The sequence below is a fragment of the Glandiceps talaboti genome, chromosome 4 (genome assembly GCF_964340395.1).
Source record: "Glandiceps talaboti chromosome 4, keGlaTala1.1, whole genome shotgun sequence".
In the NCBI taxonomy this organism is placed as follows: Eukaryota; Metazoa; Hemichordata; class Enteropneusta; family Spengelidae; genus Glandiceps; species Glandiceps talaboti.
The window spans coordinates 5,395,350-5,422,292 of record NC_135552.1 but is presented as its reverse complement, the minus strand read 5'-3'; the positions used below and the strand labels follow the sequence as shown (position 1 = coordinate 5,422,292).

Below are 26,943 nucleotides of genomic sequence, written 5' to 3'. Positions count from 1 at the left end.
GACATTTTCACATAAATGGGCATATTACAGTATATCATTAACTAAGTAAATCTTGTTTGAACATATATTATTAAATTGTTAAGTATATACACCACCAATAAACTTGACAGGCATGTCGTATTGATTATACAAAATGATCAATTTCAGTTCAGATTTGATGCTTCAGCTTCTAGAATGAGAAACCAATATTTCGAGATACCTATCAGACTATCGGACATTAAAGTTTAATTAATCTGCCTAGCCTCTCGTGGTGTTTTCCACCAAACTACCGATGTCAAAGTTCACATTAACTTTTTATTAAGTTTTTATTTTGTCATATGTGTCACAAGGCAATTGTAATGGGAGATTATTTGAGTGAGAGCCATCGACTGCTCTAGTTCTATAATTAAACAAGTCATTGGTCCTAACAAAATATCTCTTACATACATTTGTTATGGTAAAGGATCAAAGTTAGTGTTCCTATATAGTTCCCACACTATGATAGTCACAATTTATGGGAAATGAAGAGGACCTTTTTTGCTGCGAGAATTTGCTTCAAAAACATAACTTTGAATTATCAAGCTGTGTCTAGTTCTTCCATTGGAAAACAGCTAGCGATACATTAATGTCAGAATTGGTATTATATTCAACATATATGATACAGAATGAATCGTGACCATGAGTAGTCGTATTGGATTATTCAAGGTTGCTTAATGTGTACTTGATTTCAGGTGACTGAAGTCTAAATGTGAACCTTGGTCACTGTATCATTCATTCTTATCGTCACATTACAAATATATTGCAAACCAAGTAAAATTGTTCGATTGCCCCTTACCCACCACACCCTCCACAGCCCCCACAACCACCGCATCCGCCACCTCCTCCACAACCCCCACACCCACCACACCCTCCGCAGCCACCGCATCCACCGCAGCCACCACATCCACCGCTATCCCCGGCATCAAAATCTTCTGCGCCATAGCAGTCATCATAAGTATCAGCACCACCATTGCCTAAATCACTGCCTGCCAAACCGTGGGATGATGATTGATATAGAGGGTGATAGGGAACATGACACCAATATCCTGCAGCCAGAAGAAATAGCATAGTATCTGGGTCTAAAGAACGTGGCTTGTCTTTGTAGTTGATTGGTTGTCGTGACTTTGGCTGACACATTATATGAAGTACACCAATAGTGAAAGCTAATGCTACAACTTGAGGTGCATCCCGCTCATTCTTGCCAACTTTGACCTGGCCCGTTCTTACATCCAAACAGACCTTGTTACCCAGCCGAAATGTGTCACCACTTCGCTCGATTTCTACTTCATAACACTGCTGTAGATTATAAAACTGTGCTTCCAACCATCCCGGACTTCCTGGAGTTCCAGGCACACCGCGTCGCCGTGCAATCTTATCACCAGGAACTCCTGCCACACCTCTACGGAACCCTTCCCATCTACCAACACACACTCCCCAGTCATCTGTTGGCCCCTTTATGAGCATTGCTCGCTCACCTAATGTAGGATCGAGGGAAACCCCGAATCCAACGTCTGTTATCTAGATGGTGTTAGAAAATAAATAGGTGTTAAAGTTGGACTTTTGTATTACGATGATGATCAGGTAAAATTCAAGATATGTCTACCCATTCACTCCATTTCCCTCCCTTCCAAATTTCTAACTCCTGTCTTCCCCGATGCTACTAGTATCTCCCTACCCCTCAAACTGAGTTATCTGTCATTTTCTTGGTTGTCACTTCCTACAACCCCTGCCAATAGTATATCCTTCAAATTACCTGCCTGTTTGCCTCCCTTCTTTTTCTATCTCTGTATTTGAATGTATATTGAACACATACTGCCTGGCCTATATTCGGGCTATAGCACCCGTTTATTACACCCGAGGGACTGAGAGTTACCAGAATCACATTATATATCCCTCGGCCTTTGGCCTCGGGAAATAGCATGTGATTCTGGTAACTCACAGTCACGAGGAGATAATGAACGGGTGCTATAGCCCGAATATAGGCCAGGCAATATGTGTTTTATAATATACCTCATGCTGTGAACTCGCGGTGGCAGACGACATCGTCAGAAGCTTCCATTTTGACCTGCTGTGAACGCGCGGTGGTCACTTGACCATGTAAAAGTTGATGGAACTATATCCCTAGGGAAATAGTCATTCTATTTTCCTATCACGTGACTGATTCTAACGAATCATGGCACAGCATTATCACTAGGTATATTATAACTCTGTCTATGTCTGTCTCTCACTCTCACTATCTCTATATATACAACATATACGTGTATATATATATATATATATATATATATATATGTATATATATCAGCATCTCCTGACGAGTGATTTACTCCTGAAACAGGCTTGTAGAGACGAAAAACCCTACTTGATTTCTTCTACCCTGAATATATATATATATAATTGTATCATTTATACTTAGGCCTAGGTTTAGGCTTACCTGCTTAGCTTTTGGGAAAGTGTCACTCCCAACAATTTGAGAAACTGCAGTTAGATTATCTTTGTTATCGAATACCTCTATCACTGAAAACTTCATTGGAGGGCAGTGCATAATCCGAACTGTGAGCACATGGCAGTTATAGTGATTGTTTATTCTATAATCAGAATGATAGTCGCATGTCAGAATTTCAGTTAAAAGTGAAAGTATGTAGTCTGTCTTGAGTTTAGAAAGTGGAATTATACTGATTCTTCATCAGCCCTATAAGGACATTCCTTCTGTTCAGTGTTGTAAATTATCCAATGATATTGATTGGTAATTCAAATGTTTAGTTTATATCTCCACTCTATTTTGTTTTGGAAAAGTATGCTTTACCATATTATGATATATTCATCACATTCAATTTGAATTGACATTACAACAACCATGCACCTCTTGTTATTTATATGTAAGAAAGTTTTCAGTAAATCTATCGATGAAAAATAGACAACTAGGTGGATTGACCATGAGTGGTTTTAAAGTGAATGAGAAATGTAAAAATTAAAACATTACAAAAATGTTGATTTGTGATTATCAGAAATAACAGGGAATTATAAGACGACGGGGCAATCATTACCTGTGTTTTGCTTCAACCATGCCTGTAGATAGCTTTGTGCTGACTGGATTTGGTAGATATGTGGACGACTCTTGTGTTAGCTGTGGAGGTACTTCATACTTCCCAATGCCGACATTTAGATAGGATTCTCCTTCCTTAAAAGATGATTCCGTTCTGAATGTTACAGTAATGGAGTTGGTGCTCTGGTGGTTGTTGTCCAGCATGAGAGGGAGAGTGTATGTTTCACTCCCACCACCATGGATAAGCAATTCATCCAGAACCTTCCGGAACTCAAGGGTGGCCAAGCCAAGTAGATTTCCTGATGAACAGAAGGCACCAGGGGTCGTCAATTTGAACACCAAAGATGAATGTTTAGCAGTATTGAAAGTGAATCTTGCGAGTCCTCCACCAGACACACCATTGGTTGGTTTCGCTTCCCACATTTGCTGAGAACCTTTCAATTTAAGAACTTTGAATGAGCCGCCACCAATCTTACATGTCAAGATGAAACGCCTTTGCTCTATTGGCCGCTCAATAGCAATTCGGTCAATATATACTTTACAGATCTTTGTAGGAAGAATCAAACGATTGTGGTAGTTAAGTTCCTTTAATCCAGTGGGTGGGTTTCCTCTGTACATGGTACCATAGACGGCAAAGTCCTCATCAAATGCTGCTTTCCAGAGGTGTCTAGTCATGACATCAGAGGTGAAGAGCTTGGATCCTACACCTCGGTCATTGACAGAGTCGTCATGGTTGAAGGGCTTGCCCAATATGGCTGATGTCTCAGTCTTGTAGATGCGAGGGTGTAGTTGATGAGAATGCCAGATAAGATCCATATCATAACAAGGAACAAGGAACAGCTTAGGGTTGCATTTCTTCAAGTATAGAAGCTTCTTGTACCTCTGTAAGCCATTTTTCAAGAAGGTCTTACTGTAATAATGTGGAAGGCTGACCTGGTAATAAAATAGCTTCTGTCGCTGCACAGCTGCCTTCAGGTCATATCCAATCTTGCTTTCATAGTCGAATTTTATGGATGATGGTGGCAATTCAATAGTTACTTCAAATGGCTCATTCGGATATAAGCTCTGCCATATCTTCCAGGCTTTATTCAGCCCCTCATTTCTAGCTCTTGCATTATGTAGTTTGTGGTCAACAAACGCATTAACCAACGCCATACAGTCCTTTTCATACTCTTGAGGGGCCAGCATGTGGACGTGCCATATCCATTCAACATCCAGTGGTGCCACTAGGTCAGGTGATGGATGTTTTGCCACCAGAGGGAGCCATAACGTTTCATACCTACGAATGGCATTCAGGATAACTGCATGGTTGTCGGAAAGACATGGATGGGCATTAACCTGGTCCAAGAAGACCAATTGTTTTAATGCTGCATCAACTAGATCAATGCTTATCCTTATATCTTTTGGCTTGTATCTTCTGCCGTCCTCTGTTGCCTTGGCAACTAGTGTTTGTAATTTGGGATCATCAATAGTGTATGACGCCATCTTTACATTCTGGTTTTCTGGAAGACAAAATAGTAAAGTACTTTCGTGATCATATAGTCAATATGTATGCAGGCCATTTATGTTTTACGGTTAAGGCTATACTACACAATTAATTTCTTTCATTTTTACCTCCCGTAAGGGTACGGGAGGTATTAAAAGGGGAAGGTGTGTCTGTGTGTCTGTCCGTGTGTCTGTCTGTCTGTCTGTCTGTGTGTCTGTGTCATCATTTTCTAAAAATCGGCTGGCTCAATTGTAATGAAATTTGAAATATATATTCTTTAGGGTAATAGCTAGACCTGATTAGGTTTTGAGCCAGATCTGTTAATGTTTAATTAGAGAAATTTGCATATTAATGAAATCAACTTCAATTTCAATATAATTTAGTATATTCGTTATAACAACATACATATGTCCTATAAAATTCGTTGATGTATCTTACGGCGTTAATGAATTATTTGCATAATTAATTAGTTTTGGTAATTAGGCTATATCTTAAGAATACATACTTCAAATTCAACATAATTTAGTACATACGTTAACCATAAGAAAACACATACGTCCTATCAAGTTTGTTGACGCACCGTACAGTGTTAATGAATAATTTGCATAATTAATGATTTTCGGTAATTAGGCTATATCTTAAGAATACATACTTCAATTCCAATATAATTCAGTACACACGTTAACCATAACAATCACATATGTCCTGTAAAGCTTGTTGGTGTACCTTTCAGTGTTAATGAATAATTTGCATAATTAATTATTTTTTGGTAATTAGGCTATATCTTAAGAATACATACTTCAAATTCAACATAATTTAGTACATACGTTAACCATAAGAAAACACATATGTCCTATCAAGTTTGTTGAGGCACCGTACAGTGTTAATGAATAATTTGCATAATTAATGATTTTCGGTAATTATGCTATATCTTAAGAATACATACTTCAATTCCAATATATTTCGGTACATACATTAACCATAACAAATTGTGTATGTCATATAAAGTTAGTTGATGTACCTTACAGTGTTAACGAATAATTTGCATAATTAATTATTTTTGGTAATTAGGCTATATCTTAAGAATACATACTTCAAATTCAACATAATTTAGTACATACGTTAACCATAAGAAAACACATATGTCCTATCAAGTTTGTTGATGCACCGTACAGTGTTAATGAATAATTTGCATAATTAATGATTTCAATTCCAATATAATTTAGTACATACGTTAACCATAAGAAAACACATATGTCCTATCAAGTTTGTTGATGCACCGTACAGTGTTAATGAATAATTTGCATAATTAATTATTTTCGGTAATTAGGCTATATCTTAAGAATACATACTTCAATTCCAATATAATTCAGTACATACATTAACCATAACAAATTGTGTATGTCATATAAAGTTAGTTGATGTACCTTACAGTGTTAATGAATAATTTGCATAATTAATGATTTTCGGTAATTAGGCTATATCTTAAGACTGCATACTTCAATTTCAATACAATTTAGTACATACGTTAACCATAACAAAGCGGATATGTCCTATAAAATCTTTTATATAGCTTAGTTTTAATGAAAAATTTGCATAATTAATGATTTTAGGTAACTAGGTTGTATCTTAAAAATGAAAGCTTCAAATTTCGCATAATGTGATACGTACATCATAATAATACGCACCTGTCCTATGAGGTTTGGTGCTACAACTTTTTCCTTTAATGAGTATTTTGAATAATGAATGATATTTAGTAATTAAGCAGTATCATAGACTCTTACATACATTAACCTAAGAAAGCACGCTTGTCCAAAAAACAAAGCCTGTTACCATAGTTTTTTAGTTTAATTTATTTACATAATTAGTGATTCCCTTACGGGAGGCATTCAGTTTAAATCTGGTAACAATTTAGTTTGGCCTACACGTTTCTGAAGAAGAGTCTGATGTAGCACTCTGCACGCCACTTGATGTTCTCTTTTATACACACAGTGTATTAATGAATCCATAAACAAGAGGATGATGCTACAAGCCTATAACTAGACATACATTTGTGATCTAATACGTGTTTAATGGTTAGGTACATGTTCATGACACATGCCTACCAGTTCACAAAAAATCGTGAACGTGAGATGAAGATGTTGTTAGGCAGAAGAAGGAGCAAAATGGAACATTAGAACCACGAGGAATAAATAAAGAATTCCATTCATTCCATATCATCTAGGTGGTCCGGCTCCATTTTACATGTGATTCTAGTTATAGTGCGTACTAATTGGTATATTATTCTTTTATTTTCATCTTCAGGTGGTACATATTCCAGATAGATATAATTCTTTTTTGTAACATCGGAAGTTTAACTGGAGAGAGATGGTTGAATTTACAACTAAGACTGTGTGGCACTTAGAATATGCAGGGTTCCATTCCCACATTCATAGTATTGACTGTGTCCTTAACATAGACATTGTTGACATAGGTATTGATGAAAGTAATGAGGTTATATCAACAACACCTTTTTATAAATACCAGAATGAGAAATCATGAAACGGTCGTCGCCAGGCTGTGAAATGATTATCTGTATATAACCAACGTCTTACATTTTTGTATGTATAACATGTTCACGGGTCTGTCTGTCTGGCGGTCTATCTCTGTGTGAAAGATTCCTGTCCATCTCTATATGTATATTTCAGATCTATCTGTGTCTGTGTCTGTGTGATGTATGTGTGTACATGCATTTGTTTGGGAGTTTTTCTTCTGTTTGTTTGTTTGTTTGTTTGTTTGTTTGAGTGTGTGTGTGTGTGTGTGTGTGCGTGTGTATGTGTTTATTGTGTGTATGTATGTGTGTGTGTGCGCGTCTATCTTGATTATTTCTCCAGATCTCAGAACGGTTTACATAGGATGTTATAAATATGGTTAAATATCCGGATTATGAACTCAATAATATGAGTTGCATATCTTTATCACAGCGACAAACACACCAGCCCAACTGTTTAAATTGAAGGAAAAGAAGCCAGCAAGTTGGCGCCAAGTTATTGTAAACTTTAATGTATTCCACACAACAGCACAAGGTAATGACTCTCTCATGGATAGGTATTTTGGCATAAGGAAGATAGAAATTGCTATTCATGAAGTCTCGTCTCCTAAGCTTGTTTCCATGTGTTATATTACAGATACTAAACGTTTCAGCTTAAAGCTTCTTGCTCAGAATAACAAGACACGTTGCGAAATTCAAATTCTGTCTTATTATCGTGCAATGCATCTTCGGCATATTCAGTAGTGTCTAGAAACACGAGGGTGCTTTACATTACGTGTAAAGGATATTACAACACATCTGGTGTTTGCATAACTAAAGGCCTTATGATTAAAAGCTTTGGAGACGTATTGGTTACAAATGTAGCCAGCGCTGATCAATTTTCTTAGCACGGAAGACTAGAATAGATTTTATATCATCAGCATAGAAATCCGATCTGACAATTACTACATGTTATTTCCTCATTTCAACTCCCAAAAGTTGAAAAGTATTCACAACCATCTGGGTATTATACCTCTCTGATAATTTATTACATGGATACAATATAAGTTTCACTTAGTTTGGGCACACTCTCTTGTTTATCTGTTTTTGTTTATCAATTAGTGCATGTTTGTTTGTGGTAGTTTAGTGATTATATGTGTTTATTATGCTTTGAAGTCTTTTTTGTCTCGTTAGAGATAATTTTTTTGTGTTTGTTTGTTTGTTTGTTTGTTTGGTTGGTTGTTTGTTTGGTTTTGTTTGGTTGGTTGTGTGAACATTTGGCTTGAACAACAATATCACAACGCACTTCACTTGAATTTCTGTGACTGTTTCCTGCACTAGGATCCTTAAAATGTGTGCAACCGTGGTCATATTACTACGGAACGTAATCCTCTGACTAATTGCATTGTTTCTATGGTGATGTAAACAGACATGTTTGTACGTAAAGAAAGCACATTATGGAACAGAATTTGAACAGGACAAAATAAAATATAAACGAACGTCTATACAAAATAACTGAATATATTTAATATAGTTAGTTAGTTAGTTAGTTAACTAAATTATTCAATAATAATACATTTCTGCCATGGGTATTTTCTCATGTTATACGTTTTAAATTATTTACCTTTTTTCTTATCGATAAAATTTAACACCTAAGGTTTACTTAAGTATTTTACTTATTTCAGCTTCATTGCCAGGATATAACTACATTTTTTTCCGTTGGACAAAGAACACATTTAAAACATTTTTTCGTATAATTCCTGTCACGTGTTCGTAACTGAAGTGAATAGTGGAATTTTTGCGAGGCTTTTGACAATATTTGTTTAGTGTAATTTACTGTAAATATCAACAATTTGGTTATTTCAGTATTTAGTATTTGTTTTGTCTTGTTGTTCAAGTGTATTATCATTTTTTCAAGTAAGTAAGTAAGTAAGTAAGTAAGTAAGTAAGTAAGTAAGTAAGTAAGTAAGTAAGTAAGTAAAATATTCCGCAAAATTAGGATGATCGTATCCTGGCATAGTGTCTCGTTGCCGAATATTTGACGAAAGTTTCACAATGAACATTGCAAGATTTACCATGTCATAAAAATATACCCCTTTTAATGAAATGATCATAAACAGAACGATTTTGCAAAGACTGGCCATTCGATATTCAGGAAAGTAATGATAGAGTGGATTCATAAGGGTTAAACGTGAGAGGTCAACACGCTTTAACTAATTAATGTATTCACAGAAGCTGAAATCACATCCCATGTAAATTAGTTTTACGTAGTAATGATGTAAGAATCTCTTCGATCAGTCACAACATTTTTTCTACATGAATGAGCCCCAGCAGATGATTTACAATTTCGTAATTTTCATTCACTATATCTTTACCTTCCTCAAGGATTCGATACTTGTTATTAATGTATTCAATCTGTATCGTTGTTTGTTTGTTTGTTTGTTTGTGTGGGGTCGATCCAGTTTGGTTTGTTGGGAATGGGTTCACAGGTTACCTTTTTACAAGGCATTTTCCTGTCAAGAATAGATTGTACAAATTCTTCTTAAGTGTGATATTTGGTAGAATCGCTAGTGTGATCCCTAATCCCTACAGTTAACCTTTGCTAGACCATAGCTCTTGGCGCGGACAGAGACCATGGGCTAGACTAATAATCGTTATAACTCTGAAGCTAGGTGACTTGAAACAAAACGTCGGGTGTTTAACTATAACTCTTACTAAAATTCATCTGATTGATTGATTGATTGATTGTCTGGTGTGACAATGATCTTTACTATAAAATTAGTTGTGTTATTTACCATTATCTATATATATATACATTGTAACACAAAATACTTTTGAAGGTTTGTGAATATGATTAAAATGTACTTCATTTTTTGTTTTTTGTCAGACGACTAGATAAGTTAAACCAGAAACCAGTAAGAAACGGCTCAGTCTACACTTTAAGATAACAAGGTCGCAACTTCTTGCTACATTTAGTTTGAATGAAATCAACAAATTAAACCATACTGCAACTAGACCCAGACACTTGGGCACCACTGTTTTGAAGTCTGCACAGTGAGATGTTTGTTCGTTTAATTTTTTAGACAAAATGTAGCAAGAAACTGCATTCATTCAACCTTGCTATCTTAAAGTGAACAATATGAAGTTTATCACTAGCTCGTGTGATGTTGTATGAGACAGAGCCAGTGAACAGTAACCTGCGACGTGCTGTATGGCAAGGTTAATAACATTTTTGTTGAACCAGGCGATAAAATGTAGTGATGTACTTAATATATTTGTTGAACCAGAAGACGGTTTGTTTCAACTTTACTGGGTACAATTGTAATGTAATTAGAGTGTGTTCACTCATGATCACTCTCCTCATTGCCAGTATAAGGAAAAGGTGAATGTGTTACAATTTGTTCACACCTCTACTGTATAAAATACTCTTTTTGAATGTTCTATTAAATAAATATTACACTTTTCACGCCATTGATGAATAAAAAATTATTCTTCGAATTAATTATAAACATATATGGTTAAAAGATGCGCCTAGCCCAATTATATTACATGCGCTCAATCAAATTAGCCCCCACCCCAATGATTAATATTTTATATTCCATTACCATCTGCACTAAAAGTAATCATACATTTTTTAACTACAGGTCCCCCAGCAATTTGTAACGAAAGAGGTGCGACGTACACTGGCTTTACGTCCACACCCCTCCCCCTCCCCAGTGTGCATGGTATATAAACTTATATTCTCTTTTCTTTTCTTGTTAAAATTGTACGAAAATCATCGGTTCCCTATAAACAAATGACTGTATGCGTGGGTTTTTTCAACTTTGCGAAATGGTGCGCAGACGGTTATTTCTAAGGGAACTCGTAATTCAGTTTGGCCATTTCTGAACCAGAAGATTGTTACCTTTACGAAAATGGCGCGAAATTTATCACTGCTTACAAAATGAGCAGTACATTTTAAAAGTCGTTCATTACAATATTACCCAAGTTTGACTGCAAGATGGTAATTCATCACTTGATAGACGCCCTTTTTCTGACGTAAAATGGCGCGAAATGCATATCAGCTGAGCAGACGATGGCCCAGTAGTGTTATTAAACACATTTAGATTTCTCTACTTTTCTATTGTAGTGATTAGCTGTCATTGAACACCTGTCATTAAACACCATACTACACTTGCTTTGAAAGACGTCAATGCTTAGTTATGCTAATGTATGTTAATGTTGAGTAAGTGTTGATCTTGAATAAAGTTTGTCAGTTCTTCAGTACCCCTGAGTCAGTTTGGTCGATTGTTACATCTATCATTCTGTTTGGCCAAAATGATGGCAAAATGATCACTTTACACAAGATATTTTAGTTCTATGATTCCAACGACCTCGGTAATGATATAACAGTAACCTGTTTGCATGTCGCAGCGAGTGACAAATTTACATTATTTCAGTTGCTGTGTAAATAGATTATTAATTCTTACAAGCTTGGTAATTGGGTAATATTTAAATGTAATATTTTTATTTACGTGTTTATGCCGACAAGGTGATTCAACTTTTATGTATGCGTTTAACAAACCCAGTGGCTAGACATCCAGTCGGCATTTTCTAACGATTTTTATTCCATTAGAGCAAAAATGAATTGGTTTTAAATATAACAATGCAATGGTGTGAACTTACACAAGTTACACATTTCGTCTAATTCAAAGTCTGACCCATGGCATACATATCACCAATCAAACAAATTCATTACTTGACATATACAACGACAAAGTGTAAAAAAAAACTACCTCATCGATGGAAACATAATGTGCTATTAAAACGAATTACTATGATGTTTTCTTTACATGTCTAGTTACACACAATTAACGGTGTATTGTATTCTTCGTTCCCATGGTAACGCTTTCCTGATAATTGTGTTAGAAGAGCGGTAGGGTAGGATTTCCTTTATAATCGAAGTCCATTGTAATGGATTTCATGGGAGACAGGTTTTGAATTAGTTTCTTCAGGCACAAATGAATGTTACTTGATTTCCATCGAATTGACAATCATCACGTACTAACGTAACTTATGGTGATCGCTCCTCGGGGTTAGACATATCTACAATATACACATTTCCGCTGTATTTCGAGTCGTACGTTGACATTTTGGCCCTGTGTTATTATACTGAATGTCAGTTGAACAGGTTTTAACTCTGTGACTCTATAAGACGCTACTTCAAAGGCCAATAGTTGACAACAAGAAACTGAAAGCGATTATCCCATGAGTAGTCGAGCCGAGAAGAGAAATACAGCTTTGTGTTCGTTTTATGATATTTTTTATCAGTTTATCTACCCCAAATAGATATAACAGTGGGTAAATGGGGGGGGGGGGGGTCATTAAAGGGGTACAAACCGAGTTTATGTGGTTTGGGATGTTTAAAAGAAATTCACTGACAGTATTCTATTACTGATGTATACTTAATCATCACTTGCAATTGACTGAACTCAAAGTTGATATGTGTATTAAGATATAAGTTGTAAACTATCCGATGACATAATTTATTATACGCATGGAAAAATGTCAAGGAAATTCCTACTTTATAATTAACTGTTCATACAGTGTCAGAAGACAATTGTGCCATAGAAAGAATACATCGACATTAATATATTAGAATTGTATAATCGGGGTATTCGTTAGTATTTTCAAAAAGCATGAAAACTCGGCTTGTGCCACTTTATCTTCACATATACTATTTTAGGTGACGGATTTAAAAGAGCCCAAAGAATGACAAAGAGCAGGATTTGTTAATTTAAACATTTTACAATGAACTATAAGTTTGTTGATGCATACGCAGCTTTTAAAAGTTAGTGATACACCACACTAGACCTTACCGACAAACATCATCCGACCTTCCATAAATTTTCACTCTGAAACAATTATTTTAAATGGCGTGCCATTTTGAAATTATAAATGAAACTCTCCATATGACAAAAGTAGCGAAACTGCTGTCGTGTTACGAGGAGAGATGATGATACTTCAACAATATTGCCACTATCGTCGTGGATACCGTGAGAAGTACTTCAAATGGTTTATGTTTCAATTTTGTCATGGTGAGTGCTGTTTATTGCGGTTGCATGTTTCTTACTCACTAGCGGCAACTGGAACATGTCTGTTTTTGTTTTTGTTTTTTTAAATATAATTGACTTACTCGTAATACCATACACTATGAAAAGACAGTGTATCTAATCACCTGTGGGAAAACGACGTATTTGTGTAGGTGTACACATAGTTATGGTGTAATACAACCAATCTAATTGATGTTTGGCAATTGGGGCTACACAGTAAAATCAGCACCTCCACCGCGATCACGTTCAACTTGCTACTGTGCTATAAAATCGACCTCAAATTAACATAAAATGTCCAATAATTGATATTTGGACAGTTTTCAGTGGACAATGTTCTTGACGAGGGAAAAGATAACAACTCCAATTACAGCTAGTACATGTTTTATGATCTCACAATTGTGACTGGCAGACATAGGTGAAGTCAAAAATCTCCAGTCGCAGTCATTTGTCCACTTACTATAATCCCCTACTAGTTCGTTATTTTATTTGTTTCAGAGACATCGAAATATCACTCATGATCAAGGAATGTCCGAAAGCAACTTCTGCCAGAAAGACGTCCAGTCAACTCGTTCTTCTTCACAATTTTCATGTTGTATTCCTCCATCAGCTCGATAAAAACTAGCTTACCCTTGGATTTTGAGCGCGTCTAAATTTATATTATTTTTAATTTTTTTCATTTTAGTTAGACTTGTTAATTCTCGGGGAGGGTAGATTAAAAGCAAATTACAGTAACATTATATAAGAATAAATGTATCAGTTCATTTATTATTGACGGAGAAAACAGCAACAAATGTGTTTCAACTGTAGAATATAATTCAAAACGCCTGAGGTATCAACCTTATATATCCTGATTCATATATTTACCTCCACTGAACAGGTGATTGGTAATTGTTCCCTCACTCAGTTATTATCAAGAGAACAACTAATTACTACGGCGGAAACCTAGGTTTCGGCTTACTGAGATAGACTAGTGGATGGTAATGCAGTGGTGCCTTGATCATGTGTATATAGTCAGCCTGTAATCATTATAGTATAAACAATACAAGTGCTCAATATGTACTCGTTGACATCCTGGATATCACCAGCAACACCACCCTATTACACCAGTTAACGTCCATTCAATGGCTTGTATCAACATGTCGCAACAATAGTTTTAGTTTGTGCATACCTTAGTTAACTGAAAGCTCGGTTTCAACTGTCATAGATGTGAATAGTATAGTGAATGACAAGAATATGAAGTGAATCCAGTTTCATTTCCCCGTGTTTGCGCGCCAACTACTTAGCTACAAGTTAATTTCCGGCAGAGAATCAAGAGTGCATGAGAGAGAATGCTATCAATATTTTTCATCGATGGATATCTTTGCCATAAATTGCCTATATTTCAAAGGGGTTTTGTAGCCTGTCAGAATTTCATTGAAAAAGGAAAACAGGTGTCCCTGCAAACATAATGCAAATTGCAGACATTTTGAAGATTTGGTGATAATTAGCATATTGTAACGTCAATTTATTTCTAAAAGTGCCCGAAGAGACAGGTCAGCGGATTCTGTTAGATAGCTCGGAGGTTTCCAATAAAGTATTAACTTGAGCACTTGCGGAGACAGATGGCTTCGATGAATTCGAGCAGTAGCGACCGTTTCAAATGACGTGAGGCAATATACAACATCAGCCTTTTCACTTTCCATTTAAAGGAGTTATAAATAGGATTTTTTGATTATTTTCCATATATGAGTGTCTAGTTCAGGTAGACATGTTTTCTGTTGTTTTCCATGTGGTCTCTGTGTTATTGGTTTCTTCTCAGATGTACAGCCATTACCGATTGGAAGAACAGATTTATATTGTCATTTTTATATAAGTTGATGTCAGTTTCCGCATCCACTATTTCTCCCGAGACTTCATAATGTTCACGATTTTATTTTATCTTTTCTCGAATACGTAAAAATATGTTTAGGGGTGACAGTGAAAAAACTAGGTGGGGTCGGGTAACCGGAACCAAACATTTTTATAGGCCTTAGTGCCATAAAGGCCTAACTAAAATGTTATTTGCGAAAAAGAAGGCAAAACAAGGTATTTTTGTCGTTAGGCCCTTCTAAACGTATTTCAAATTTAAATCACATTTTGCCCATTGTCTGTGTGCAAAGGATTCGTGATATTCCGGCGTCTGCTAGAACACAACTCGATATTTGAATCTGAAAGTAATATCCTTACGGAGTTTGTTATTGACAACTTTCACGTGTAAGCATACCAGCGTGAAAGAACGCTTACTGCCAATCCATAATCCGTCAATCTCAGCACGTCGACTGTGGTTTGCTCGAGTCTATAGAACGTTAAGTGATCGGACGAGATTACAGAATGTATTCCGACACAGGAACAGTGTGCTTTGCATTCAAATGAGGCGTCGTTTAAGTTGGACGAGTCTATCTATGTTGCTATTCCGTATTGCAAAATCTACAATTTTATATTTAGTTGTTAGTACAACGGCTTCTCAAATGAGAGTGTGTATTATTTTTTGTTTACAATTAGAGGCACTTACCATAGAACTCTATAGTTATGTAGTACCAGTAAAATAGTTTTAACAAAATAACATCATGTTCTGTTCTGTTAGAAGATCCCTATACTATGTTAGAAGCCATGAAAAGTGCAACACTTTGAAGGTACATGTAACGAAATCACGTGATCAGCGCTTGTGCATCATATAACCTGCGTGAAATTTTGCCTAAATTTCTGTAAGGATATAAGGAAACAATTTTTGATAGAGGGACAATTTCTTATTCTGTTTTAAATATTTCGTAAAGTTAAATCGATGCTTCAATAGTAAAACGCTGGATTCTGAAATGCAAAACAACGACATGTCCAAAAGCAAGTCAACTTTCGTGCTATGGTTCAGCTGTTCTTCTTAATACTAAGGCGTAAAAAGAATTGTGTGGTTCCGATTACACTCAATTTTAGAATAGGTTGGGTAGGTAGATTTTTTTGTATTTTATTGTGTGTATTTCATGTGTGAGTGTCTAGATCAGGTTTTCCATTATTTTCCAAATGGTCTCTATGTTGTTTATTTCTTCCTGACCACGATTTTCGTTATTTTATTATTATTTTTCTCGATTACGTAAAAAAAAGTTTGGGGTCGGCGTGAAAAACTAGGTGGGGTCGGGTAACCGGAACCAAACAACTTTTTTATTCGGCCAAACTACCAAACCAGAGGATAGACCCTCCACAGGGTCTATGACCAGAGTGTATAAAGAGTTTAAATTAGGGAGCACAATGTTCTTAATCACACAAGTTTTTGTTTTGTTACAAATTGCATTTTAATGAATAGCGCCAATGGCGTTGTAGCACAACTGTACAGTTTTTAAAATTGTTTATCCACATGTTGATCATGCTAGGTATAGGTGTTCATTTGCTGAATGACTATCCAGTTGCTTATCCAACCATGTTGTTATCTTTGGAATATATGCGATCATTTGGCTGTTGCTATGTGTGTGGTCATGTTGCTAGACATATTTGCATACATTTCGAATGTATCTTTGCAATATACGTGCTCATTTGGCTGTTGCTATGGGTGTGGTCTTGTTGCTAGGTATATTTGCGTACATTTTTTGAATGTTTAATCATTTGTCTATTAATCCCTGTTGTTATCTATGAAATATACGTGATCATTTGGCTGTTGCCATGGGTGTGGGCTTGTTGCTAGGCATATTTACATACATTTTATGAATGTTTATTCACTTGTCTTAATCCCTGTTATCTTTGTGAAATACACCACCGTTTGGCTGTTGCTATGGGTGTGGTTATGGTTGCTAGGGATATTTGCATATATTTATGAATGTTTACTCATTTGCCTACCAGATGATGTTATTTGACCAAAATAAACTGCCACTTGGTTGTTGCTAAGGGCGTGGTCACGATTGCTAGGGCCAATTGTGTCAAAACATTTGGAAGAAAATCTGCAGAATAACATTTCTAGAAACATCTCACCAAATCAGTCTCACTGACAGTATTTTTTGAGAACAAAATTCAATTTTGTACACCTAATTTGCATATCACTGATTGAGATCATTATATGCTGAATACTTCTTCATCTATACACCCCCAGAAGCATCCCCATTAAATTTCAGTCCAATCTGCTGAATAGTTTTGGAATTAAAGATTTTTTACTTTTAGCCCTAATTTGCATATCATTGATGAACAAATCTTAATTCATTTACCCCTAAGAATGTTCCCACCACATTTCAGGTCAATCTGCCCAGTAATTTTAGAGTTCAAGTTTTTTTACCAAAAATCACATTTTTTGACTCAAAACGCAAATCTTTGATGCGATCATTTTCATTTGAACAATTTCCCACTGGACACCCAAAGTAACATGACCACCAAATATTATATAGCAATCGGTCCTGCAGTTTTTGACTTTAAGTTGTTTACTCAGACAGACAGACAGACAGACAGACAGACAGACAGACAGACAGACAGGCAGACAGACAGACAGACAGACAGACAGACAGACAGACAGACAGACAGACACTTAGCGATGCCTATAGAACTACTGAACCTTCAGTTCACCTTCAGCACAAAATACAGACACTGATACCGCGCAATCTATATCAAATAATGCATTTTATCTCACTGTGAACACAAATCAACATCTCTGTCAAATGAAACAATTCAAACTGTAAACAGAACTGTTTATTTGCGTTCACAGTGAGATCAAATATATTTATTCGTTTTATGTGCGTGTGCGCTATCAGTACATAGATTTTGTTTGTGAAATAACAAACGTCCCGGAAGATGGAAAAAAATTGTGCAGCCTAACTGAAACTCAATAGTCTTTCTGGTTTGGTAGTGTGTTATCTGTAAATCCGGTTAGATGCAATAAATACAAAAGCTGTCTCATTTTTTTTGTGGGTGTGATAAGCTTACATGAATTAATAATGAAGATGCGTGAGAGACAGCTTACAACCAAATCATGTGAATCATACGTTTTCATAGGCCACTGGATGCATCAAACTTGTGTCAGCCGTGGTTCACATGGAGTCCGTCATGTAAGACCTGCTATCTATCGTACACGTAATCCGCACTGTCCGAATCCACACCACCGTAGCTAATGGTCGAAAGGTCGAGCGTACGATATATCGAACCTCACTTAGCTACATAATTCGTAACGAGGGTGTCGACTAACACAGTGCCATGTGTTTGTCACGTAACCAACAGGCGTAACGAGGTAGATGCGTGTCAAGGTGTTGTTGGTATAACTCCGCAATATTACAGACATCTATGGGTAATAATGATTGTATACAATTCTATTATGAAGAGACACTGCGAATCATCGCAATCTCTCTCTGACCCCTCCCTCCCTCCCCCCCCCCCCTCTCTCTCTCTCTCTCTCTCTCTCTCTCTCTCTCTCTCTCTCTCTCTCTCTCTCTCTCTCTCTCTCTCTCTCTCTCTCTCTCTCTCTCTCTCACGGACAGCTTTACTTCATGATCATGGAAGTTCAGAGTACAAAGTCCATTTATTCATGTGTGTTCATGTATGGTGCTCGAGGCATAACACACGGTATCTCATTGTATTTTCAACTGATAAATCACATATCACGACAGCTGCCTTGTCACAATGTCGCAGAAAGTATGACTGTCGCAAATAAAATGTACAGTAGTTTGTACACCAAATCAGATTGTAGGAAATGATCAAATAAATCAGACATATAGTAGGTACCTGCTGTAACGTAATCAACTCTTGACAATACAACAATTATGACATCAAATTTATCTGTTTAAATAGAGGAATGCGTGCATACATATGTATATATACATACATACATACATACATACATACATACATACATACATACATATACATACATACATACATACATACATACATACATACATACATACATACATACATACATACATACATACATACATACATACATACATACATACATACATGATTTTATACTAGGTGTTCAATGCATTGGCCATTTACATTAGCTTGAAACTAGTAATTGCAAATATAACATTACATTCCAAATACTATAAAACAGGAGCAATTTCCTGACAGGGAACATGTCAAAATTTGAAAGACCAAAGACCACATTGGGATGACAACATTTCAGAGGCATCTGTCCATTTATTACCCATATGAATTGTGTTTTCTTTGTGTCATTAGCTGCCATGGTGTTTCGTTTACTTGAGAGTAGAGTATTCTCTTTCTGTGTAAAATGTCCATTTGTCTCCCCCAGCCCCCGCTCCGCCACCCCCCACCCCCCACCACCACACACTTCCAGCGACCAAACGCTGTTGTATTATGCAATCAACAGTGACTCGAGCTTTTGCAGTTGAGCAAACTATCACACGCATGAAATATTTTCCGTAAGCAGGACTTGAATAATTTACACTCTGAGATAAGTATCTTTGACATCTGTGTATCTTCACCAGACGACTGTCTGTGTGTCTCTGCCTAAATAGATTCGTCATTCAATGTTATCGTAAATGGGGCATCAACTCATGTGAAATGTCATAACTAATGAACCATCAGCCCATCCAACTGTAAGAAATACAGGCTATTGTTGGATGATTGTTCTATATTGAGAGACACGCCGACCATTTCATCTTTTCTGATGAGATTTCACCGAGAGGGATTTACGTAAACGGTGGGTTGCCATGGTAATCGTCATACATGTATGCCGCCCGTTACTAAAAAAAATATCCTTGTTAAGATGATTTTAACTAGGAAAAAAATCTCGGAAGTAATTTGCGTAATTCTAAACGCTACTGTTGGAGACAGTCCGGTTGAGAAAATAAGCGTCATACTCGACAAAGGTTAAAATTAGCGTTGGGTATTATCATTTCTTTCACTCGGACAAAATTATACTTTGTTAAGTACACAAAGGGTAGATTACGATAAGTTTAATAGGCCTTTCCAAAAATTGCCATAGTGGCGCTCTACTTCCTGTCTGTGTACCCTGGTGTATAGTAAACTATAACATATACATGACATAGGTTACTCAGTTAATCATAGAACAGAGCACTGCTGCTTTCCTCAATGTCTGAACAATACGAAAAAACATCCCTGAATTACCCTTCTACAGAATACCAAGGGAAAAGCTCTACTATTAGGTGATTATACAATTTCCTGTTTGCAGTCTGGAATGGCCTTTGGCCGGAATTGTATGGAATAAGCAGATATTATAGCATTCTATAAATCACCCCTAAACAACCAAGATGTACTTTATAAAAGACGTTACATATACTATGATAACACTTTCTTTATTTTCTATTTCCAGTGAAAGTGAGCATCGGATAACAAAAGAAATATGTTGAATAGATTCAAGGATAGAATGTGACCCCCATATGTTGTGTAATCGCATCGAACACTGATCGAAGTTGGAATTATATAATGAAAAGAAACGACGTGAACGCGTAAATTTTTGCCCTGGTAAAGAATTTTCAAATAATCTCTGGCTGACCTCATAACCTCTTCTGACGTCATCAGGTGACGAACTTATAGCAGAAATGCCTATAACGGCTTCAGTCGCGTTCATAAACCTATTGACCTCAAACATCTGCAAAGTTTGCAACCAGAACTTATCAGAATATATAGGTTAAGATGCAATTACACAGATTCAAGTTAAATTCATATTCTAAAATAAAATAAAAATCCAAAACATACATACATACATACATACATACATACATACATACATACATGCATGCATGCATGCATGCATGCATGCATGCATGCATACATACATACATACATACATACATACATACATACATACATACATACATACATACATACATACATACATACATACATACATATCAAATTATGTTTTTTCCGAAATACATTAAATTATTATGTACAGGTACAGTATCACTGGGTTCACACTGCATCTAGCAGGAAATATATCAAATTGCATTTGAACATGTTATCCACATCACAAGGCAGATATAGTGTGTTAGTTGTTATAATGCTTCCATCTTTTTCTCCAGATATTACTAGAACCAATTATTGAACTAATGCTGCAATATTTTGCAATGCAATAAGCATTACTCTTATTCAAACCTACTTTCCACTTATAAATCTGTAGTGAACATTGCCAAGGCTTCCTAACACGACAACTTCGGTACGAAACCCGTAGTTGTTTATTTCCAGTGATAGTGGGAAGTATTTCTCAAACTTAGTGCCATAGCATTTCGAAATATGTGCATCGTATGTGCTACAACGTCAACATCATCCACATATCCTTGTACAGGGTTTGGTGTATATACTCTGCCATAGGGACCCTCAGTCCATCTGAGCCATTTATCAATTCATTGCTCAAAGACTATAACTGACCATGGACACCCCTGAACAGTCACGGTATATTTAATTCGTTGGCTGTGTTATTTCACCTGTAGACCCGTTGTATATATCTTTTGTATCATTTCATTGATCATAAATCCGTTGTCAAATGCTTCCAAATGCATCTTTGAAAGTCGTCTACATACATACATACATACATACATACATACATACATACATACATACATACATACATACACTAGTACATACATACATACATACATACGTACATACACACACACACATACACATACATACATACATACATACATACATACATACATACATACATACATACATACATACATACATACATACATACATGCATACATACACGTTGCATAGATGGAGGAGCTACCAATTCCTAAAGCTCATGCGAGTAATACTGTAAGTCGTATCTGAAGTGTTTTACCATGCCAGACATTTGTTGCTTGGGAATTACCACCATGTCAATCATAATCAAATGATCATTGAACGACAGACTATTCAGACTTGTTAAGTATACATCTGTCAATACTGTGTCGTGAAATAAGTGGCTAGAACGCAGGAATAGCGTGTATGCCGCAAAGAGAAACCACTGAATGTCAAGTCATATGAGCACAGTCTACACTATGTCTACACTGTAGACAACAGAGACGGCAGTCAAACAAGTTTAAATTTATGGCAAAAGAGTTATTTTTAATTCATTGGGTTATATTGCAAATGATAGAGTAGCTAGAGGATATAAACTAACGCTTACCCCGCGACCTTTTGGGAGGGGGGGGGGTCACCAGTGCAGATGTCTTACATTATAAAGTTAATGTCTTTCACATTGTTTGCAACTCAAACGTCCTGGGCAACATTCTAATATATCGAGATAAATACGCGTTTTCTAACTTTCCTTGGGTCTTCTACAAATTTACTAAAATTGCATATTTAATCAAATTAACGTAAATTTCCAATCGGTAATAGAAGTGTTCAATCATTGCGTTACACTTCTGAATTACCACGGGGATAACCCGCCAATCTATATTCATAATTCACCTTGTGACCTTTTCAGTTAACTGACAGTGATCATTAAAAACACGAGTTTGCTGTATCTCCTTATTCTGATGTGTAAGTCTGTTTTTCGTTTGCATTGAAGGCCACACAATTTGGCATAAACATGACCATTTTCAATATAGACTAGACTGTCCTCATTAGATGACTTCCAAATTGACGGACTTATTTCAATAACAAATGCCAGATGTTTTAGGCATGTTTATGTTTCTATACTTTTTAAAAGTGAAAGGTCGCTCCAAGCGAATTAAGACCGGCATTAAGGACACATGTTTCATGATTTATGTAGTGTATTTTTAGCACACAGAACAGACTAATAGATGTAAAAGATGATACCGGTTTGATAGATGTTAAAACGTTACTCACGTCACAAGTACGTCGATTGGTGTAATTTAGGGTCGTGGCATAAAGGCCATGACCGTATCAGTTCAATTATTGAATTATGAAGTGTCACTTATAACGTAATAGTTATTAGTTTTATGTTTGACGACGCGGTGCTGTAGCTAGCTGTAGGTGGTGGTAGTTCAATTGGTTGAGCTATTGAGCCCTCATACTTGTGAAACACCATGACTACTGCGTAGAAGTGAACGGCTCCTCCAAAATCAATGTTACACATACATTTACGAAAACATAAGATTTCTAGCGAAGTTGTATTATTGGGAGGGTGTTCTACTGCCTTTGGTTCACAAAGACAAACCAATTTTGAAACTGAACTGCAGGACAAGATTAATTGTGTTCATATGCACAACATACTGACACCCAAAGTAGTTTATAATTATTATCAGCTTTTCTATGTTTACACGTGACTGACATGTGAGTGACACGTGGTAAGGATTACACATACTTCTGTGTGAGAAAACAAGGACTGTTACTTAGAACATACATTAGTCTTTTGTGGCGAGAACTATCTAACAATATCCCTACAAGTTCCCACAAAGCATAATCTAATATTGTCCAATAATATTTGTTATGAATGAGGAAAGAAAAGTGACAACTGTAATGTAATTTATATTCTGACAAGAAAGTTATCAAAGCTCCAGTAGTACGTTGTGATTGGATCAATAGTAGAGATTTAAATACTGATTCCCGTATATCGATTTCGGGTTTTTTATTGTACAAACCAGGAGTAAACCCTACGCTCAACGACTCCCATGTGAGAATAGGTGAGAGAGATGTAATGTTTTGTTTTGTTTTGTTTTGTTTTGTTTGCGTGACTTTCCTGGTAATAATAAACCGCTCTCTCCTAAAATGATACCGTACCTTTAACTCATAATACATGATAATATACAGCTTTGGATCACTGTAATTAGTATTTGATGACAAGTTACAATATTCTCTCTCTGAGTCACGTTCTCGCATAAATATAATCCAGTTCCCTAGCCCTTCACATATAAAATTGATTCAGTCTGTTGATATATTAAAATATCACACGTCATATCAAAAATACAGTTGTGAAACAAATTGACTCAGTATTATCTTAACGATCTGCTTAGATTGTTCAAATCAGATCAGAACATCAGCTTAGCTAATATACTGTGTCAGATTTGAAAGGAAGTGGCTCGTTCATGTCTGATGAGATATGTTTGTACACATACTCACGCACATACACATTTAAGCACGGACAGACGGGTGGAACTCATTCCTAGAGCTCTCTCCAGATTTAGTCGGTTTTGAATAAAAAAGGAGGTGTAATTATAACCTTCCTTTTCTTTCCATCGTGAAAAACATTCATTCAATATCAACAACGACCACAGATATTATCCACGGGTTCACGATATAGTTTCGTTTTATCACATGAAAAATGAAAATTAGTTAGTTACAGACACAGGTGGGAGGGAGGGGAGATGGAGAGGAAAGGATAAATGGGGATTATTAGATTAATATAGTTGAAAGTAGAATTAAGCTTATCGCATAGCAATAATATGACTTGTTGAAGTGGCCCTGAATTATTGATAGCATGGGAGTCCATTATCCATACACAGGAACACTCCCATACATGTGTATTAGTCCCCCATACTACCAGGAGTTTTTTCAAGTTTTCAATGACATTCAAATGTTAATAGAACCAAGACTAATAGAAGTGAAGGTACGTACATAGCAACCTAGATCATGACCCTATATGTACGTCAAGATCTTGTCATCTTTGAACTTAATGGTCCGCGATATGAATAGATTTCTATGACGTCATGCGACAGAAACATAACGCGATTATGAAGCTATGCAAGAATACAAGATTGAATTGATTAGAAACATGGTCATCATAACTTGTCTTAATGACATACAACCATGTTACTTAGTTAATTGGCTTTCACAGACAAATCACCGGAGCTGTTTCTTTTTATTTTCATTTCACCCTCCAGTAGAAGTGTGCGATGAAAACTACATCTGTGTGCGTGCATAACGTCATTAGAATACAACGTCACTATTGATAGGAGATAGTTCGGTGCATGACATCATTGGTAATAGTGGCATGAAATTATAATCATTGCATATCATACTACGTATATGCCATCTTCAACCTAAAATAGCTCTGTCTGTATGTCTGTCTGTCCCTGTTTGTCCCTATCTATCTGTCCATCTCTCTCTCTCTCTCTCTCTCTCTCTCTCTCTCTCTCTCTCTCTCTCTCTCTCTCTCTCTCTCTCTCTCTCTCTCTCTCTCTCTCTCTCTCTCTCTCTCTCTCTCTCTCTCTCTCTCTCTCAGGGATTGTGCTCATCTGATTGAACAGCCAGTACCCGCGAACAGTCTGTGTAAACTATGACGCAATATTGTTACTATTAATATGACAATGGTCAACAAAAGCAAAATGACTCCGCTAGCTATGTCTGACATTTGACAGGGTCAAAAAGGTCACAATTGAATCACTGAGCCACCATGTTACGTTTTTCCGGATCACTAAATATCGAATTTTATTTGTATTGGCTTCATAACTTGTGCTGCAATAATGGCAGTATGATGATGAGTGCGTACATGATCATCTCAGTGTACCGATGTAAATGTCATATATGTTAATTATTCATAAACACCGAGTTTTGATTTCCATCAATTGTGACGTCAACGTAAAATTAGAATGAAAAACATATGTTTTAATATATGTCCAAGTATATTTCCTTTGTGATTTCTGACTAGTACAAACTGGTTTACGCTATTGAAATAAAATAGTTTGGTAAGGTATGCACCATGCGATAGTGTTTGACACTAATATCTACTTAGCGTTGTCATAGAAACGGGTGGATTTATTTTCATAGGCGATCAAAATTTCTCGTGCGAAGTGTTTGCTTCGTCGCCCCTATTTAGCTGGTATATAATGTCCTTATTATATAGTATAGAAAATTGAAGAAAAAAATGGAAAATACATTGTTCATGGTTCCAAGAATAATACTTTGGAACGTTGCGATCGTTTTCAAATTTCCGTGCTAGATCTAGAGTAACTCTATTGTACTCTCTGAACAGATATCATTCAACTCTACAGCAATGGAACTCACCAAACTTCCCATACCAACATATGCCTGAATTATATAATTGAAAGTGGTTTTTTTTAAATACTGTGCTTATTTCTGTAGGTACAGACTCCATATTATTGTCAATACAACCGAGATAGATCGCAATGATTACCTTAGTGTTAGATAACTCTAACGACTGTTGTTAAGGGCAGCAGCTTGACTGTACTAGTGTATAACAAGCAGTGAGGGACTGATTGAATATCTGAAGCGCTTCTTAATGTTGCTTGACCCCCCCCCCCCCACATTTTGACAGTGACGTAAGCAAAGGGCAGACACTACCTATTCATGTCAATCGAGGGATAACTGACGTATCTTTTAGTCAATGGAAAGTTTAATTCTGTCTTACTTAGGATGTAAAGGCTGCCGTACCACACATTTATAATTTTGACGCTTCAAAAAGGTTGTTTGTTTATGACGTTTTTAAGTACATGAAGTAATAATTTATCCTGAGGGACTTGTTTATTTAATCCTGCACATATTACCTAATTATTATATGAATATTGTCTGTGTCCGTGTCTGTGTGTATTTATGATCTCCGTGTATATAAGACAAATTGATAGTCTGTACAAATGTATATATATATATATATATATATATATATATATATATATATATATATATATATATATATATATATATATATATATATATATATATTATATGTTGATGGTAGAAGAAAATCAAGTCGGGTTTTTCGTCTCTACAAGCCTTTTTCGTGAGTAAATACATCAACATCTCCTGAGTGATTTACTCACGAAACAGGCTTGTAGAGACGAAAAACCCGACTTGATTTTCTTCTACCCTCAACATATACTCCGCTCTGCGTGCAGACGTATCGAGCACTGTACTACGGACATATCTTACCACTGACTTCCTATATATATATATTATATATATAGATACATGTTTAGAT

The 26,943-nt window shown here is 36.2% G+C and overlaps 1 protein-coding gene across 1 annotated transcript in view; it reads right to left on the bottom strand.

Moving 5' to 3' along the window:
- Positions 1-810: 810 nt before the first annotated feature.
- The window catches only part of LOC144434677 (uncharacterized), a 40,848-nt gene continuing 14,715 nt past the window's right edge, over positions 811-26,943 (bottom strand). The window contains exons 2-4 of the mRNA XM_078123184.1: positions 3,066-4,566; positions 2,453-2,606; positions 811-1,536 (exon numbers count right to left, since the gene is read on the bottom strand). Of these exons, the coding sequence (XP_077979310.1) occupies positions 811-1,536; positions 2,453-2,606; positions 3,066-4,549 (2,364 nt within the window). The 5' untranslated portion in view covers positions 4,550-4,566. The remainder of the gene's footprint in view (positions 1,537-2,452; positions 2,607-3,065; positions 4,567-26,943) is intronic.